At 45.0% G+C, this 19,877-nt stretch overlaps 1 protein-coding gene across 3 annotated transcripts in view; it reads left to right on the top strand.

The window, feature by feature from the left end:
- Positions 1-18,780, top strand: part of Mrap2 (melanocortin 2 receptor accessory protein 2) — a 52,486-nt gene extending 33,706 nt beyond the window's left edge. For 2 of the 3 annotated variants that reach the window (XM_004660463.2, XM_045159950.1), the window contains exons 3-4: positions 5,648-5,747; positions 17,731-18,780. In XM_004660463.2, the coding sequence (XP_004660520.2) occupies positions 5,648-5,747; positions 17,731-18,124 (494 nt within the window). In that variant the 3' untranslated portion in view covers positions 18,125-18,780. The remainder of the gene's footprint in view (positions 1-5,647; positions 5,748-17,730) is intronic. The other variant, XM_045159951.1, reaches the window with a different exon arrangement.
- The last annotated feature ends 1,097 nt before the right edge of the window (positions 18,781-19,877 follow it).

The following is a 19,877-nucleotide window of genomic DNA, read 5'->3' as shown; positions in this document are numbered from 1 at the left end:
GCACGCTGTCATTTCGAATACGGGCCTCTGAAAAGGAAGTAGCGAAAGTTCCGTGGAAAGAATGTACAGAAAGGGAGAAAACTGGGCAATGTATTCTCCTGGAAGCCAGAGGGCAAGAGTAGTTTGTATTGAATGCTGCCAGAAGGTCAAGTTGGTTGAGAACTGAGGTTTGATCATTGGATTTATAATGTAGTCACTACTGATGGCAATAAAAGGAGTTTTCATTCAGTGATGGAGACAAAGGCTAATGGATTCCATTCAAGAGAAGCATGAGTAGAGAAGAAGTAGAAATGGAAAGTATAGAGAGGTTTCTCAGGGGTTTGCTTCAGAGTGGATGAGAGAAAAAGAACCTTTATGAAGGCTCTGTGAGAAGATGTGAGAGACAGCATGTTCTCAGAGAAGAAAGGCTTAGAACAGTGTGGACACCTGCACTTTAATGGGAACATCTGATCAAGGACTAAAGGGAACCTACTTATTCTGAGCCTCAAGTGAAAGGCAATACCATGCTGGTTTTACTTTTTTTTTTTAATGCAGAGTCTCACTCTAACCCAGACTGAGTGGAACTTACTAGGTAGCCCTGGAACTCATTATGTAGCGCAGGCTGGCCTCAAATCCATGCAATTCTCCTGCCTCAGCCTCCTGAGTGCTTCAGGGACGATAGGTATAACCACCCTACCTGCCTTCCATGCCTGCTTAATATTCCAACTCGCAGGTAATCCAGACACATACAGATACGTGAAGTCAGTAGGAAGCTGAGTCATGGGGCAGGAAGCTCATGCTAGGGAAGGTCGGGTGGAGTCGGATGTCACGGGTCAAGTGTGAGAGCTACGCCGTCGGGAGCTGTGTTGAGAGATGAGTGTTGGCTCCTTGTCCAAAATTCACAGACAGAACTACCTTCACTGCCCCGGAAACAGAAGTGGGTGGGCGTAGTGCTAGCTGTGTACTTGAGCCCTCTGTTCTAAGAGAGCACAACCATCAGCGACAACGTCTTAATTTATTCCAAGCAGGAGGGAAGGAGAAGCATATGATAGATTGCTCTGGTCCTACCCTAGAGTGGGATAGATAACACGTAGTGTATTAGACAGGGTCCTCTAGAGGAACAGAACCGACAGACGGAATAATCCCAGCACCCCAGAGGCAGAGGTAGGAGGATGGCCACGAGTTTGAGGCCAAGTGAAACCCTACCTTGGAAAAACAAAAACAAACGGGAATTTATTGGATTAGTTTACAGCACTCCAACAACAGCAGGTTGCAGGCCTGAGGGTCAAGAAACCCAGTAACTGCTCAGTCCACGAGGCTGGATGTGTCAGCAGTTCCAATCCAGCACTGAAGGCCTGGTGCTGTCCCGGAGAGACGCTGCTCTTCAGTCTACGATGACCTTCAGCCCACACTGGAAAGCAGTGTGCAGCGGCAGCCCCGTGGGAAGAGGGCATACTCTTCTTCCCAGAGCTTCCTTAGGTAAAGCCCCAGCCCTCCGAGAGGGGCCGCCCACTCTGGGGGAAAGGGCTCACCCTGGGGGAAGGATTCCTCCTTTAGTTAATCTTTCCTGGAAGCAACCTCAGAGACACACTTATGAGGAATGTCTGTAGATTCCTAAACAGGTCAAGTGGACACAAACCTAACCATCACATAGAGAACAGGATCATGTCAGCTCTTAGCTCTGTTTCTTCTGTTCGTTAAAGGTCAGTTTAAGGGAAGGTGTTGCATTAGACTGTTCCATCTGGAATGTCCCTGGGCAATGTCCTAGCCACAGTAGGGCTCCCTCCCGTGGAAGGCGTCTGATTTCCTTAATCACCTGGCCTTTCATGGTGTGGCCCCTCCATGCAGACCTTCATTCTGACTTCTTCCCAGGAAGATGCTTTCAAGAAGACCAGAAGCTCTGCCTTCCCCTTCTTACTGAAATGCCAAGCTCATGAAGCCCATGTAAATAAAGCTCCCAGGGAGCCTAGGCAATCCTGGGACGCGCTAGAGATCTCAATGCTCATGTGAGGAGCTCCTGGTGTCCTGGGGTCTGGTCCTGTGACAGAGGAAAATTAGTGGAAACACTTTGAGGAAGGAGGATTTTGTTTGAAAGTGGGTGTGAATCAGCAGAGCCACTTAAAGCTTACTGTCATGGTATACATAGATGCCACATTGTCAAGGAGATGTTTGGAAATGCTGTTCTCTCAGAGAGGTTCCCAAATGCTGACTATATCCTTCCTGACCCCCACTCTGCTGCAACACCTGGGACTTTTCTGAGGGTTGTGAGACTCTCATGTACTACTTGATTGCTTTGACCAGCCCACTGGGGACCAGGATGGGAAGAGAGGGGACTGCATCTGGTTAAAGCTACCCTATTCCACTCCCTCTGCATACCCCTTGGTTAGGGAAGTGAGAGCCTGTTTGGGACTGATCCACTATTCACAGTGTAAAAGCCATCCTCAGGAGAACACATTCAGCAAACAGATGTGGAAATGCCAGTCCCCATGATGAGATTAAATTCTAATTCAGGGGCTTAAACATGACAATGGAGTATGATAGTAGAGTTTGCTTTCACTACGTGGTGTAACTGTACAGTGTTCTGTTACAGGACATACCCATGTAACTGAGATGTTGTTGTTTTATGGTAGATGCACTTGATGACATGTGTTTTGGGTACTTTTTATCTTTTTGTATGCTTCGCTTCCACTGTATTAAAAGGCAATTTCAAAAGAGACTGCTGTTTCTTCAGCACTTATGTTTAATACTCTAGGAAAAAGACATTAATTTTGAATACAGCATGGTAAATAAACATTGTCCACCTATATAGTCAGTAATGTATATAATAGGTAAGTAGGAATCATGCTGAGTTAAACAGTAATCTGATTTTTTCACTTTAGAAATGTGCATATATACATGCTGCCTATGTATAATGTAATTAAAATAATGCTCTTCATTCAAGCACATCTAATGTATAAGTCCCAATCACTTTTTAATGGTTCTAGTCACATCCACCCTTTTCTCATGCAGGTAAACTTTTTTTTTTACTATAGCTCTGAAAATGCAAGATGACTCAACACTGCTTTCCCCATGCTTGAGACCCTAGTGTGTGTGTGTGTGTGTGTGTGTGTGTGTGTGTGTGTGTGTGCGCACACACACACCCACAGTCTAATCCCTGTACCCCAGAGACAAACACAAATTTTCTTTGACTTATGATGGGATTGCATTACATTAAACCAATATTATAAATTAAAAATACAGGAGGTGGAAAATGTTTCCATGTACCTAGCTTACCAATTGTCCTAGCTTAGCCATTCACCACAGTGTAGAGCATCAACTGTCCCTCTGTAATGGAGTTAGTCACTGGGAGCAGCTACTTGCTATCACTACCTAGCATTTACAGTTAGTATCAGGGTTGGAGAGAAGGCCTAGCCATTAAAGCGCTTGCCTGTGAAACCTAAGGACCCATGTTCGACTTTCCAGGTCCCACATAAGCCAGATGCACAAAGGTGAAGCCAATGCAAGGTTGCAAATGCCCACTAAGTGGCACAAGCATCTGGAGTTCAATTTCAGTAGCTGAGGCCCTGGAATGCCAATTCTCTCTCTCAAATAAATAAGTATATCAAGTTAGTATCATACCTGTGGCATTGCACAAGCCTGGTGTGGTGATTTGAATGTATGTCCTCCATAGATTCAGGTGTTTTATTAAGGTTTGTGCCTTGTATCTCCAGCTGCCTGGCTGGAAGAGGTGTCAGTGGAGGAGGATCCCAGGGGCCAGCCCTAAGGTGTGTGGGGGAGGCAGAGGGGATTTCCAGACCAAAGGTGTGCAGAGCAGTCTGAGCTCTGGCTGGACCGCTGCTGCTTGCTGCCAGTTTTGTGCTTGTCGTTTTTGGTGTTTGCTGGCTGGTGATGCTCGGGTCTCTCTGCTTGGATGTTGGGAAGCAGCTTCTTCTGCCATTAATGGAACTTCCCCCTGGATCTGTAAGCTTGAAATAAATCCCTTCCTTCCACAGACTGAAGTTCATCCCAGCAATGTGAAGCTGTCTACAAGACCTGGGAAAAGTGAAAGTGTAAAATTTAAAGCATGGGTTTCTAGTGGATTCATATTTCTTCCACACCATCTTGAATTTGAAAAGTCATTATGTCAGGAACTGTTTATACTTATGGTCATTACTCAAGGTAGGGCCAAGGAAGGGCTTGTTTAGAGAAGTAAAGACAAAATGCCCTTGGATGCAAAAAAGGGAATGAGCACACCAGCTTGGGAAATAATCTGAGGTCCTGTGGTGGTCATGGCATCGAGAATGCACTCTGTAGACCTTTCTTCAGCTCCAGGTTGGCAAAGGTGGTCCCAGGCAGGTACTGATGAGAAACCATATATATGCACTGGTGTCAGGAAACTATGTCCAGAAGATAAAGTCAAAACCAAGACACAATGCCTACTAGTCTAATTGGAAACAACTAGAATTTAAAGTAAAAGTAAATTAGAAGAAAAAGGATAATATACCTTTTTGTTGTTGTTGGTTTGCTTTTTTCGAGGTAGGGTTTCACTCTAGTCCTCGTTAACATGGAACTCACTCTAAAGTCCCAGGCTTGCCTCAAACTCATGGCAGTCCTCCTACCACTGCCTCCTGAGTGCTGGTACTAAAGATGTGTGGCCACCAAGCCTTTCTAAGGATAGTAATTCTAATGATAAACACCATCATCTGTAGAACACCTTCTCAGATGCCAGCATGATATAAAGTGTTCTTCCTACCTAGAAATGCAGGTCATGGCTGTTTGGGTGAAGCCTCTTCCATAGTAAAGCAGGGTCTTAGAGCTAGGGGAGGTAGATGTGTGTGGAGATTAAGAACAGGAACAGTAGACGGTGGTGAGAGTACGCGGAGGGTCATTTATATATTCTTTGTAAAAATTGGCCTATAGCCAGGCATGATGACTTATGCCTTTAATTTCAGCACTAGGAAGCTGAGGTAAGAAGATCGCCATGAGTTCACAGCCAGCATGTGCTACAGAGTTCCTTGTCAGCTTGGGCTACAGTGAGGCCCTGCTTCAAGAAAACAAAAGAAGTACCTGGACTTGAGATATTACAGCATGAACATATGTGGAAATAGAAAATCAGTTCATTTAAAACATCTCTTCAAAAAGTGTTTGTTTTGTCTTTACTTAGTGAGCAAATAATTATGCTGTCAAAGTTTTATGTAATTTTAAAATAACAGGATTAAATCATGATAAATGTGAAAAAAAGCTGGGTGTGGTGGCGCATGCCTTTAATCCCAGCATTTGGGAGGCAGAGAGGTAGGAGGCTCACCATGAGTTCGAGGCCACTGTGAGATTACATAGTGAATTCCAGGTCAGCCTGAGCTAGAGTGAGACCCTACCTCAAAAAACAAACAAAACAAAAAAAAATGTATTTCTTAACTCAGGACAGTAGAGTAGAAATGCAAAAATCCAGATAAGTTATGATAGGTCCTTTTCTGAGATATGAAACCCAGAATTCACATGCATTAGTTTCCATATCATGAGTCAGAAACCTGAGGGTGACAGATCCTTCCCTGTTATCATACTCTGCATTGCAGTCACTGACTTTCCCTCACATTCCGTGTTGAAGACATCTTCAGAAAGCTCAGATCCCATGAATGTTTACTTGTTTGAATCCTCTGAAATACTAAATCCTGATTTATCTGTTTTTCAGATTCCATTGTGATTGGATTTTGGGTTGGTCTTGCAGTCTTCGTGATTTTCATGTTTTTTGTGCTGACGTTGCTGACAAAGACAGGCGCCCCACACCAGGAGTAAGTCTGGGCTGTTTCTAAGTGTCTCATGCACTCCAAGGCAAACTAAAGAAACAGCAGACAGTGCCAGGGCTGGGAGTGTCTTAGGAGATGGAGAGGTGGCAGGGTATGGATTTGCTCCCTGGTCCCAAGCACTGAGTGGGATTCCGCTCTCCTCCAGGTTTGTGCCTCATGTGCACCTGTGAAATTAGGCACCTGGGCTAGGCTTCATGGCAGTTCAGGTCTGCTGTTGCTGCATTTGCTCACCCCACCTGACACCAACGCACTGTGGTGTTTGTGTCTCGTCACTCAGGTTTCTCTTGCCTATTGCTTGAGCTGTGACAGAAGCTCAGGCCAGGGGAATAGTTCTGCTCATCACTCAGTTTCCTCCAGAAATCCCTTAAACACAAACACTCTACATGAGGGCTACATGTCATTTCATTGAAACATAAGGAGATAGGTGGCTAAGAATTTTAATGGACACCAAAAAAACATTGCACTTCTCTTCTCAAGAAAACAAAGCAAAACAAAGCCAATAAAAACCTATATAGCCTTTTGCTTTTTGTTATATGGATCTAGGAAATTTGAAAATGTGGTATAAGTACAAGGAAAAGCTGACAGGAAAAATACTCAGATTCAGGCCCATCTCTCAGGTTTGTCAGGGAATAATACTACTTAATTTTCTTTGCAGAGACACAGATGGAAATTTGTGAGATCTTTGAGGCAGAGGAGGCAGATGATTTTATGAATGGAAACACCGTAGCACAGCATAGAAAGCAACTTCCTGTGATGGTCAACTTGACTAGGTCGTGGTATCTAGATATTCTGGCAAACAGTTCTCTAGATCTTTCTGTGCAGGTATTTTTTTAAGGTGAGGTTAACGTTTAAATCAGTAGATGTGGAGCTAAGCAGATGAGCCTGCATGAAGTAGGAGGTCCTCGTCAGTCAGCTGAAGGCCTTCAGAAAAGACTGTGCTTGCCAGGTGTGGTGGCGCACGCCTTTAATCCCAGGACTCTGGAGGCAGAGGTAGGAGAATCACCTTGAGTTCAAGGTCAGCCTGGGACAGAGTGAGATCCTATCTAGCATTAAAAAAAAAACAGTTTTTGAGATTTTAGCTCAAAAAAAAATATGAAGAAAGAAAAGACTGTTCTCCCCAAATAATTATTCCTCCAGTAGATTGGAACTGCAGTTCCTCTCTGGGTCTCCTGCCTGCCAGGTGCACTCATTCTCCACAGTCTGGGTTTTCCAACTTCTGTAATTACATAGCAAATCCATTCACATACATCTCTCTTTAAATGCGCGCACGCACACACACACTTGGCGCCGTTGTTTCTCTGGAGGTCCCTGGCTGGACCATTTCCACAGGGCGGCGCTCAGTGTGCTCCTTCCTATGTGCTTCTGCAGGCTCCGAGACGCCTGAGTTAGTACCGCAGCAAAAGATACACGGGGTCTCAGCCTGCGCTTTTGTCTCTCAGTCCAGAAATGGTGCACAGCCTTTCCTCATTGGTTAGAACTAGCCATGCCCAACCGACCCCTGAGCAGGGCAGGGTCGTCTGCTGTGTGTCCGGAAGAAGAAAGCCGTATGTCTGTGAGCATGAGGATAGTTCAAGTATCGGAGAAGGAAGCCTGTTATAAAGCTAACATCACCTTCCTTACAAGGTTTTAGGCCTGAGAAGCTCTCCAATGGGGACAATTTTCCTGTGGAGTGTTTGCTGTTATGTGCAGGAGAGAATGCTCTTATCTGGTACTACATGGATGGTGAAAAGCCCCTCTGTCCTCCTCAGCTGAGGAGCCATTTATGCTGCACGTTGTCTGTTAGAGCATTACAGACCGTCATCATTCATCTTCAGACAGCTAGTGATGGAAAAGTCTTGGATTTCACTTTCATGTTTCATACTTGGACATCTTAAAAAATTATTAAGCCTTGGATATAAACTTCAAAAAATACTCTTTTGTAGCCTTGGCTAAGTGCCCTTTATACAGTTTTATTAATTTAGGAATAAATATAGTATTACTCATGACCTTGTATGAATGAGGATAAGGGCTGGAGAGATGGCTTAGCAGTTAAGGCGTTTGCTTGCAAAGCCAAAGGACCCAGGTTCAATTCCCCAGGACCCACATAAGCCAGATGCACAAGGGGCACATGCATCTGGATTTCATTTGCAGTGGCTGGAGGCCCTGATGTGCCCATTATAAATCTGTCTGTCTGTCTCTCTCTCTCTCTCTGCTTGCAAATAAATAAATAATTTTTTAATTTAAAAAACAGAATGAATGAGGGAACAGAATGAGGAAAACATTTGTATTCAGTGTGCGTATGCATGTGTGTACAGATGTGTGCACAGAAACCACAGACATTGGATGTGTCCTCCTCTATTACCCTTCCACTTTATTTCCTTGAGGCCGTCTCTCATTGAGTCTGGAGCTCGCTGTTTTTTTGGTCAGATTGGTTGACCAGTGAACCCCAGTGGTCCTCTTGTCTCCACTGAGCTACCATGACAGCAGAAGTAGACACATGTTGTCTCAACCTGCCCTTCTGTCTATCAGTCCAGAAATGGTGCCCAGCCTTTCCTCATTGGTCAGAATTAGCTCTGTCCATCTGACCCCTCAGTGGGGAAGGGTCATCTACAAAGTTGAAGTTACAAGGCATGTGTAGCCACATCTAGTTTTTTAAAATATTTATTTATTTAAGAGAAAGTGTGGGGGTGGGTAGAGAGGGAGAGGAGAGAATGGGCACACCGGCATCTGTTGCCACTGCAAACAAACCCTAGACCCATTTGCAACTTTGGGCGTCTGGCTCTATTTGAGTTCTGGGGAAATGAACCCAGGTCATCAGGCTTCCCAAGAAAATACCTTTGTCCACACCTACTTTCAAAAACGATTTTTTTAAATTTTTTTATTTGCAAGGAGAGAGACAGAGAGAGAGAGAGAGAGATGGAGAGAGACAGAGAAAGAATGGGTGTGCCAAGGCTTCCAGCTGCTGCACACTAACTCCAAATGCACACACCACCTTGTGCATCTGGCTTTACATGTGTACGAGGGAATTGAACTCAGGTCCTTAGGCTTTGCGGGCAAGTGCTTTAACCGATAACCATCTGTCCAGCCCCCACATCTAGTTTTCTATGTGATTGCTGGGACTTGAACTCTGGTCCTCATGCTTGTGCAGCAGTACTCTTACTACCCACGGAGGTATCTCCCCAGCCCTGGGAATGGCATTTTTCCTCACGTTGTAGTTAAACTGAGTCTGCCACTGACTGAAGGACGGGTATATGTAGCCAGAGCTGAAGCGGAAAAATGTCCGTGCTTTCCACGGTTGATGCTGCCCCAGGGTGAGTTGGCAGAGTGGAGATGTGGCGAGGGGTTGCTCAGGAAATGCAGCGAGTCCAAGAAAATGACCTGTCCACAAGCAGAGGTGTGTTTAATATATCTGGACCAATCAGTGAACCTTTGCTCAGGAGTTCCCTTCGGTTCCCAACGAGGAGCTGTTTACTGAGTTCACAGCCGCGGCTTACAAAGGGGGCTTGTAAGGCAGGAGTGTAAGGCTGTTTGGAACAGGGAAGTGTAAGCCTGACGTTCCTCTGGTAAACACCAAAACGTGTCTCACAGAAAGGTGTTTGCTCAGCACCTCTGTTCGGCTCATTGCGTGGCATGAAGTCCCTGGCGCAGATGATGGCTCTGAAAATGGTGGGGCTCATTTCCTCCCAGAGGCTTTCACACAGTGGGACTTGGCTCAGCTCACACATCTTTAAAAAGCCCTGTGGAAATGACTGCTGGGAATAGGACGCGTCCCCAGGCTGATCCGCCCACCCCTTTTCCTGAGTGAATGAGGATAGTCACTTGCCTGCAGAGTCAGCCTAGCAGCCAGTCCGTCCTTTGTAAAGATGCTTGCGGGTCTGAAGGATCCCTGTGGGGAAGCTCGGAGCACAACCTGCGTTGTACTCTGCAGACAGAGGCGGGAGTCTGTCTGTCATCCACACTGAACAGCCTTTCACCGAAAGAGAGATTTGAGGGTGGCTATGGTTCTTATAGCTGTCAGGGTTTTTGGACAAGCTGTAGATATTGTCATTCAGAGCCTGGTATTTCACAGAGCACTTACTGTGGCCCAAGTCCTGTGAGGCCTTTTGAAGGATGCTAAAACGTGACAATATAGAATTTCTCTCGGCAGGAGCCAAACACCAGAGACATGTAGCTCTGACATGAGGCAGAACAGGACGATCTGTGAGAGAAGCCAAGAAAAGATGGCGGGAGAACAGAGGGTGGGCAGATCCCTTCCTGTTGTTAGATCAGAGCCCAGATGGGAAGAGGAGCCTAGTGGACAGGCGGACATCCCAAGCAGAGGTACAGAGGGGCAGTCAGGTCCTTTGTGGCTGGACTGTAGCATGACTGTGGGGATTGGTGGGCGAGGATACTGGAAGGGCAGTGGTGCAAGGGGAGGGGTCAGGAATATCAGGAAGAGGAATCTGGGGAGCTGAAAGTAGATGAGAGGGTCAGGTGTTGTGGAGAATGAAAATAGTTACTTCATGGGTGTCAAAGGACTGGATGGGTTCCCTGTGAGATAATGCCTGTTTAGGTGCCAAGTGTCAGACAGGGTGAACAGTTTCCCCTGGCTGGGAAAGTGCAGGACGTTGCAGTCAAAAATAAATCCAAATCAAGCCGGGCATGGTGGCTCACGCCTTTAATCCCAGCACTCGGGAGGCAGAGGTAGGAGGATTGCCATGAGTTCGAGGTCACCAGGGCTTAGGCTTCTATCAATATAAAAAGGCATTATTTCACAAACTTCGGGATGACACAGAATTTACAAACACACTGGCATGATGACAAGGCAGAAACTGAAGTAACTGAAGCCACTAGGATTCTTGGTGATTCCAGGCTTTCTGGAAAATAGTTTTCCTAGTCTGTCATTTCATGATGATAGATCTAACCTGGTGCTTATTGCTAGCTACTCTTTCAAGGTTCCAATTGTTGATGCCTGTGGCTTCTGGTTTCAACTGTATTTCTTCCTTCCTTCCTTCCTTCCTTCCTTCCTTCCTTCCTTCCTTCCTTCCTTTCTTTCTTTCTTTCTTTCTTTCTTCCTTTCTTTTTTTCTTTCTTTCTCTCTTTTTTTTCAAGATGGGGCGTCACTCTAGCCTAGACTGACCTGAAATTTACTATATAGTTTCAGGCTGGCCTCAAAGTGACAGTGAACCTCCTACCTCTGCTTCCCGAGTGTTGGGCTTAAAGGCATGAGCCATCACGCCCAGCATCAACTATAATTTTAATTAAGATGGAATTCAAGATGTTTGTGCCTTGTAGTTTTTTAATGTTCATGGCTATAGCCAGAACTGTGGATGGACAGGCTGGCTTTCTTTTTTTAAAAATCTTATTTTATATTTTCTCAATTTTTAAAACATTTTCCATGATTATAAAGAATAGCCCATGATAATACTCTCCCTCCCTCCCCCATTTTCCCCTTTGAAATTCCATTCTCCATCATATTCCCTCCCCATCTCAATAAGTCTCTCTTTTATTTTGATGTCATGATCTTTCCCTCCTCTTATGATGGTCTTGTGTAGGTAGTGTCAGGCACTATGAGGTCATGGATATCCAGGCCATTTTGTGTCTGGAGGGAGCACGTTGTAAGGAGTCCTCCCCTGCCTTTGGCTCTTACATTCTTTCTACCACCTCTTCCGCATTAGACCCTGAGCCTTGGAAGGTGTGATCGAGATGTTACTCGGTACTCTAGCCACTTCTTTCCAGCACCATGATACCTTCTGAGTCATCCCAAGGTCACGGCCATCTGAAAAGAGAAGATTCTCTACCCAAAGTGAGAGTAGCATTAATATAAGGGTATGAATATGAAGAGAAGTGCTTACTGGGCAGTTTGATAAGCATAGTATATACACTTATCCAGACATCAGCAGATGTCACACCCCTAGGGCTCATGACAACCCCTGTTTTAAGTTTTCAGTATCAGAGATGTATTCCCTCCCTTGGAGTGGACCTCCAATCCAACTGGAGGGCAGTTGGTTTCCACCATGACAGACATGCCACTATTGCACCCATTGGCTCATTTGGCATGGCTGGCCAATTATAAGGCTTGCAGTGTCCACTGTTGAGTATCTTCACTGTTGGTATCTCTTTCTCCCATTGTACTGCATGTAGAGTGGCTTCTTCCAGCTTTCTGTCAGCTGGTCTACATGGAGGAGGTTATCAGGTCAGTTCCAGCAGGATTTCTCAGTAGCCTTGCAGCCCAAGTATGTGGAGTCTTCAGCAATAGGGTCTTACCATCAATTCCTGTTGGGACAGGCTGGCTTTCTGAAATAATAAAGCAGGTGGGGTGAACTTTCCTTAGAGATCAGCTGGCCCCCTCTTCTCCCTACCACAGGTGGTAGAGTGGTACCCCAACCCTCAGAAGCACATAGTTGGTGAATCTGAAAAGACATTTAAGGAAAGTGCGTGTGATTCTTTCCTCAAATCTGAAGACACTCCTCACTGGCTGCATAGAGAGCATGCTCTGATCATCGTTTCATTAAATGCCCCAGTATTCTCAGGTGTCACTCATGAGGGCCAGGCTGTTTTAATACTGGAACCCTCAAGGGTTGGGTTTTCATTACCTTCTTTGAAGTCATTACCATAGCATCAGAGCTCTTGTAGCCTCCCAGGCTGGCCAGTTGTGAAAGGTGCAAACTGCTGGCCATGTGGTTCATGATATCCAGGGACCATCGGGAGGGAGCTCCATGGCCCACTCTTGAGCAGGGTTGGAGATGTGGGGAGCACTGGGGGAGGCAGCAAGGACAAGATGGCTTCCTTTAGCCAAATATAGATGAAGGAAAGAGCGGGATGTACTTCATTTGTTCGGCCTCCCATATCATTGTGCCTGGAGTCTATATTCACGCCCAGCCATTTCTCCATTCAGGCTGATTCCAACAGTATTTAAAACTTATACATTGTTTATTTCTGGTATTTTCCATGAATCTGTTGAGATCATGAGTAGCTGAAGCCATGGGAGGAAACACTGTAGACAAAGACAGAGGTTGTTTATCCTATCTGTTGATGAAAAAGAGAGAGAGAGAGAGAGAGAGAGAGAGAGAAGAGGGGCTGGAGAGATGGTTCAGCAGTTAAGGCACTTGCCTGCAAAACCTAACAATCCAAGTTTGATTCCCCAGTGCCCACATAAAGCCAGGCTACACCAAGTGGTGCATGCATCTGGAGTTCTTTTTCAGTGGCTAGAGGCCCTCGTGTGCCCATTCTCTCTCTGCTTGCAAATATATAAAAGTATTTTGTATAAAGAGAAGAGGTTAATGTATTGAGTACAAAATGCACAGCCTCTGAGTGTACAAGTGTGGACCTGGGGCTGTTCTCCAGGAGAGAGAACCAAACACCTTACCACAGCTAGTCTGAACAGTCCTTGCAATGAGACAGAGTAGCAGGAGAAGGCCTGCTTTAGTGCCAGAACCAGGGGCCAGAGAGGCAGCTCCCGGTGCTTTAGTTTAAGTCCACTGCGCTGGTACCGTTCTAGAGAGACAAAATTCTTGGGCCTTGGTCTGTGCACTTGAGTTCTCCAACAAGGATCTGAGGAGACGCGGCTTGCACAGAGGGGTGGGGGCACTGCTCACAGCTGGGCTTCTGGTTCTGTTGCTGTTTTGCGGGTGCTTGCTTGGCCCTAGCATCTGGGCATGGTGCGGCCATGGCAATCTGAAGCACGCTGTTTCTATATGCTTTTAAGTGTCTCTTTTTCCAAGGGGACATTTTAGCTCTTTGTTAGGTCACAGGTTGGTTGCTGGCACACTCACCTGCAATCACAAACATCACTTCAGCCCTAGTGGAGTGACCCTTGTGGGCTGAGTCATTTCCTGAAAGACAAAGTGCACTTGAATTTTCATTAAAGCGCACCTTCAGGGTTTCCGGTGGCTTGTCCCTGAATTCTAAATACATAGCGTGCTGAATACTGGGCTCCTGACCATCTCCATCCATTTGCTGAGTAAGCAATGAAGTACAAAACTAGACTTTGTAATAACATTAAAAAATTCAAGGCTTTGGAGGAGAATCACTTTCCTGATGTTACCTAGGAGACCGTGCTAGGAGAAAGGCTGACCTAAGAGCCCCTCAGCTGGCTGGATGGCAGAGCCTCTAGGATGGCTGACATGAAATCCAGGAATGTTTCTGGTTAGTTGGTTTTATGGTTGTTGTTTGCTTGTTTATTTATTTAATTTTGATTTTGGTTTGCTTTGGAATGTATTTTTTTTTAATTTAATTGAGAGCAGCAGAGAGAATGAGAGCAACAGAGAGAGAAAGAGGGAGGGAGAGAGAGAGAGAGTTGGGGGGAGCAAAAGAGAGAGAGAATGGGCGCACCAGGGCCTCCAGCCACTGAAAATGAACTCCAGACACATGCGCCCCCTTGTGCATCTGGCTAATGTGGGTGCTGGGGAATCGAGCCTCAAACCAGGGTCCTTAGGCTTCACAGGCAAGCGCTTAACCACTAAGCCATCTCTCCAGCCCAACTTTTAGATTTTTACCTGAGTTAGCAAAGAATTGAAAACATGGACTCCAAGAAGGGTAAATTATGAATTATGAGGTTTATTTTAGGGCAAGTTAGGAACCTGGGGGGAGGCTAACTGGAAGGCTCAAGCCAGAGAAGACTTCTCCCCCTTGCTCAACTGGAAAGGGGAACAGGAGGAAATCTCCTTCCCATAAAGAATCTTCAGGATTCCTCTGGAGAAGGCAGGTGGGCATGCACCGTGTGCACACACACACTTGCTTATGCTTACGTGTGCGTGCACACACATACACACACACATGCGGAAGGCAAAGCATGGGAGTGTTAGTTCAAGCTCCAAGATCCCCTTCACCTTCACACTCACACAGGGTGTCAGAAAACATCAAGTCATAGTAAAGGACTCAGGGCTTAAAGGGAGGTCACACTTGTAGTGGAGCAAGGAAGCATCTAGAACAAGGCAGGAAAGCTCACAGACAGACAAATCCTCCCTTTCCCTTCGTAGCCATGCTGGCAAGGGGGAGAGAGACTTGCACACTTGCCTTTAGACAGACCCTGAGGACCAAGGGCACCCAGAGGAGGTTTACACACGTGGTGAGGCTCTTTCATAGGTTAAACAGCCAATTAGAATGAGTGTCGTCATCACACTCGGGTGTGTAAGGGTGAGACCTGATTGGTTGTTGGATTCAAGCAGCTGACTTGGGAGGAGCCAGCCTACCGAGGTGTGAGGTGTGAGGCTAAACTGAGGAAGAAGCAAGAAGCTGCTGCTGGTTAGTGGTGCTAACAGCCATCTGGATGAGACTAGGTCAGACGTGGGTTCTAGTCCTGCCAGGGCAGGCAGGGAGACATTCATGTGCTCCTTGGGCCTCTGTCCCTGGCTGACTGCCTATGAAACAGACTATCGCGCATCTATTCCTCTTCAGTGGGATTCTGTACTTCAAGGAGAATAGTGAGAAAGGAGATGGAGTATCAGATTTTCCTGATCTGACCCCGTTTTGGATTATTTAAAAATTGTTTTATTCATTCATTCACTTGTTCATTAGCACTGACCTCTAAATTCCTCCACATTAAGGAACAAGGAATTAGGCACTTGGTTTCTATTCCTACTTGGTTACTAATTGACCGTGCAACTCAAGCAAGTAACTTGCTCCTAACCTTACTTTATACATTTATAAAATGAATATACAATTTCTGCCCTATGTGATTGCACATGTTAATTTAAGAATCAAGTAAGATAAAGGGAAAATCCAGTGACTTGACAAACAATTACTGTCCACTATGAGATTGCAGTGTCGTTCCGGCTGACATGATATAGGCCTGATGGCTCTGAACTTCAGCATAGTAATGATCCTTGGGGAGGCCATGAAAATACTGATGACTGGGCAGAGATTCTGAGGTTGCAAGTAGAAATATGCATTTTTAGAAGCACTTCAAGTGGCTCTCATGAAGCACATCTAAGAATCCCACTATGGGTTGGCGAAATGGCTCAGTGGTTAAGGTGTTTACCTGCAAAGCCTAATGACCTGGGCTCAATTCCTCAGTACCCACATAAAGCCAGATATACAAAGTGGCACATGTTATTGGAGATCAATTGCAGTGTCTAGATGCCCTGGTGTGCTCATTCTCTCTCTCCCTTTGAAAATAAATAAATAAAGGATTTTTTAAAATCCCACTGAGATAGATAGGGTGCACACAGAGGGTTGGGAGATTCTTTGTGTCGTCCAGAACAATGTTGGGACTTTCACTTGGAAGCATTTGTTTTGGATTTCCTTGTACGTGTTCATAAATGATGTCTGTCAGGCTGGTGAGATGACTCAGCAGAGAAAGCACTTGCCCTGCAAGCATGAGTACCTGAGTGCAGAGTCCCAGGACCCCCATGAAGCTGGAGGCTGTAGCAGGTGTCTTTAATCCCACAATGCCTAAGGCAAGATGGGAGGTAGGTGGAGGCAGGAGAATCTTCCAGAAGCTTACAGGGTTCGCTTGGCATATGCCAACACTGAGCAATGAGACCCTGTCTCAGAACAAGGTAGAAGGTAAGGATACAACCACAGTTTTCTGCTCACCTCCACACTTGTACCAGACCATGCACACACACACACACACACACATACTCACAAACATATATGCATGTGCATTCATGCACACATAAAAGAAGTGATGTCTCTCATTGATGGTGGTTATCTGCATATCTTTTTAATTTAATTTTTAATTTTATTTATTTTTCTTTTTTAAATTTAATTTTTATTAACATTTTCCATGATTATAAAAAAAAATCCCATGGTAATACCCTCCCTCCCCCCCACACTTTCCCCTTTGACATTCCATTCTCTATCATATTACCTCCCCATCTCAATCATTGTACTTACATATATACAATACCAACCTATTAAGTACCCTCCGCCCTTCCTTTCTCTCCTCTTTATATCTTCTTTTTAACTTACTGGCCTCTTCTACTAAGTATTTTCATTCTAATGCAGAAGCCCAGTCATCTGTAGCTAGGATCCACATATGAGGGACAACATGTGGTGCTTGGCTTTCTGGGCCTGGGTTACCTCACTTAGTATAATCCTTTCCAGGTCCATCCATTTTTCTGCAAATTTCATAACTTCATTTTTCTTTACTGCTGAGTAGAACCCCATTGTATAAATGTGCCACATCTTCATTATCCACTCATCAGTTGAGGGACATCTAGGCTGGTTCCAGTTCCTAGCTATTATAAATTGAGCAGCAATAAACATGGTTGAGCACGTACTTCTAAGGAAATGAGATGATTCTTTCGGATATATGCCTAGGAGTGCTATAGCTGGGTCATGTGGTAGATCAATCTTTAGCTGTTTTAGGAACCTCCACACTGATTTCCACAATGGCTGGACCAGATTGCATTCCCACCAGCAGTGTAGAAGGGTTCCTCTTTTCCCACATCCCCGCCAACATTTATGATCATTTGTTCTCATGATGGTGGCCAATCTGACAGGAGTGAGATGGAATCTCAATGTAGTTTTAATCTGCATTTCCCTGATGACTAGTGATGTAGAACATTTTTTTAGATGCTTATATGCCATTCGTATTTCTTCCTTTGAGAATGCTCTATTTAGCTCCATAGCCCATTTTTTGATTGGCTTGTTTGATTCCTTATTATTTAACTTTTTGAGTTCTTTGTATATCCTAGATATTAATCCTCTATCAGATATATAGCTGGCGAAGATTTTTTCCCATTCTGTAGGTTGCCTCTTTGCTTTTTTCACTGTGTCCTTTGCAGTGCAAAATCTTTGTAATTTCATGAGGTCCCAGTGATGAATCTGTGGTTTTATTGCCTGAGCAATTGGAGTTGTATTCAGAAAGTCTTTGCCAAGACCAATATGTTGAAGGGTTTCCCCTACTTTTTCCTCTAGCAGTTTCTATCTGCATATCTTTGAAGGGACACCCAGGAGGTGCTCAATGGAAACATCTGGGTCTGCCCTACATGCAGAAAACCATGATCCTACATGTAAACGAGCTGTGGCCAAAGCAACCTTGTTTTTGTTTTCTTTAAAGCAATGCAGAGTCTTCAGAGAAGAGATTCAGAATGAACAGCTTCGTGTCAGACTTTGGGAAACCTCTGGAACCAGAGAAGGTGTTTTCTCGCCACGGTACTGAGGAGTCCAGGTCCCTCTTTCACTGCTATGTCAATGAGGTGGAACACCTGGACAGAGCCACAGCTCGTCAGCAAACGACAGCCTTCGACAGCGCTGTCCAGCTCCAGGGAGCCGTCAGAAGTGGCAGGCTGCCAGAGGAAGAGATGAGCAGGTTCATGAAGTTTGATATCCCCAACTTCGTGAACATGGACCAGAACTCCTCCTTTGGGGAGGATGATCTTCTGATTTCGGAACCCCCCATTGTTCTAGAAAATAAGCCTGTGTCCCAGACCTCACACAAAGACCTGGATTGAGAAAAATGCTTTGCATCTTCCTGAATCTGTGTTCTGTCTTTGTATAGCAAGAAATTCCCATCCACCAAAATTGTGTGTATGAGAGACAGTGAAGAGAAATGGAAAAGGTTTGTAAATGTGGCTAAGTTGGTAGTGGGGTGTGGAGGTACCAAAATTTATTGTTATTATTATTATTATTTTAATTACAAACACATTTCAGATGGCTTATTCAGTTTGTGGATTAATAATGCATTTACCCTATCTCATCTTCCGGGTTGGCCACTTACTCGTCTGATCTTTTTGTTTTATTTTAATTTTTTATTTTATTTACTTATTTATTGGAAAGAGAGAAATGTAGAGAGAATGGGTGCACCAGGGCCTCTAGCCACTGCAAACGAAATCCAGATGCATGTGCCACCTTGTGCATCTGGCTTACATGGGTCCTGGGGAATTGAACCTAGGTCCTTTGGCTTTCCAGGCAAGCACCTTAAGAACTAAGCCATCTCTCCAGCCCAAGTCTGATCTTTTGAGTGAGGATTTGGCCACTGCATTCTAATCTAGCCTGTTGCCACCTTGCTCTGCCTTTAGCAAGTTGCTTTACCTCTGTGGTCTGCTACATTTTTAAAAGGCAAAGCAAAATGTATGGAGTAGCTGACATAGTCCAGCTCTAGTAATTTCTGAATCCAAGTCAAACTGAGATCTACATGAGCACTCAAGCTTGCCTCCCAACCCTCACTGTGGGATTCTCAAATCTCTTTATCTACAACTCAACCCTTAACTGAGCCACACTTCAGTCAGTCTCTACTGGGATGTCAGGAGACTTATGTAACACTGTGGCCAGGATTTCTGCTAAGTTATACAGAAACTGCTCTTCCAAGGACCTCCAAACACCCATTCTCAAACTTGGGGACTGCTGTGATCCCAATGAGCACCACACTAAGGTATATTACAAGCACTTGCATCCTCAAGAAATATGGTGCCTGTTTTCATCTGGATGAAGGGAATGCTTTCTGAGTGTCCCTGTGAGAGTGTCTCTGTCGTCACACTACTAAGCCAGTAGCTTCAGAACAAGGAAATACTGTGCGCCATGCTGTCAGTTTATTTGGGAGGTGTGCAAGTGATGGCCCTCTGACTTGGGTGGTCAGTGGGTTATGCATACCACTGCAATAACATGCTCAGGATGGTGTGGGATGATGTTAACATGTGAGCACACGAAGTTTACTTCAAAAAGGAATTGATCAACCCTACATGTTGGTAATCCTGGAAATAACTTGGTTTTGCACATGCAGTTGGTTGTATGCATGGCCAGCTTCTAACATCTGGGTGGCATTTCATTATGAACTTATTTACCACTTGTCTTGCTTAAGCTGCAAAATAAATGTAATTGATTGTGCAAGAATTTTCTCTGGTTCTGTTTTTGCATATTCAATATTTTTTTTTTTATTTCCTTAAAAGGAGGGACCAGAGAGCTGAGTTAGTGGATAAAATACTTGCTGCACAAGTATGGGGACCAGAGTTCGGATCCCCAGCCCCTATGTCAATGGTAGGTTGGCGTGGCAGCCTACTCCAGTGTTCAGGAGGTGGAAGTGGGATCCTCAAGGCAAGCTGGCTAGCCAGACTGATTGAATAGGTGAGCTCTGGGTTTAAGTGAGGGACCTCCTGGACTCTGCACGTGAACACACAAAAAAACAAATGCATGCACCTCACACATATACTCAGAAAGAGGCTATCTCATTTCTATTATGCCTCCTAAATTTTGAGAGTAAGTAAGACT

Source organism: Jaculus jaculus, chromosome 10, assembly GCF_020740685.1.
Source record: "Jaculus jaculus isolate mJacJac1 chromosome 10, mJacJac1.mat.Y.cur, whole genome shotgun sequence".
Taxonomy (NCBI): domain Eukaryota; kingdom Metazoa; phylum Chordata; class Mammalia; order Rodentia; family Dipodidae; genus Jaculus; species Jaculus jaculus.
This window is presented reverse-complemented; position numbering and strand designations above follow the sequence as displayed.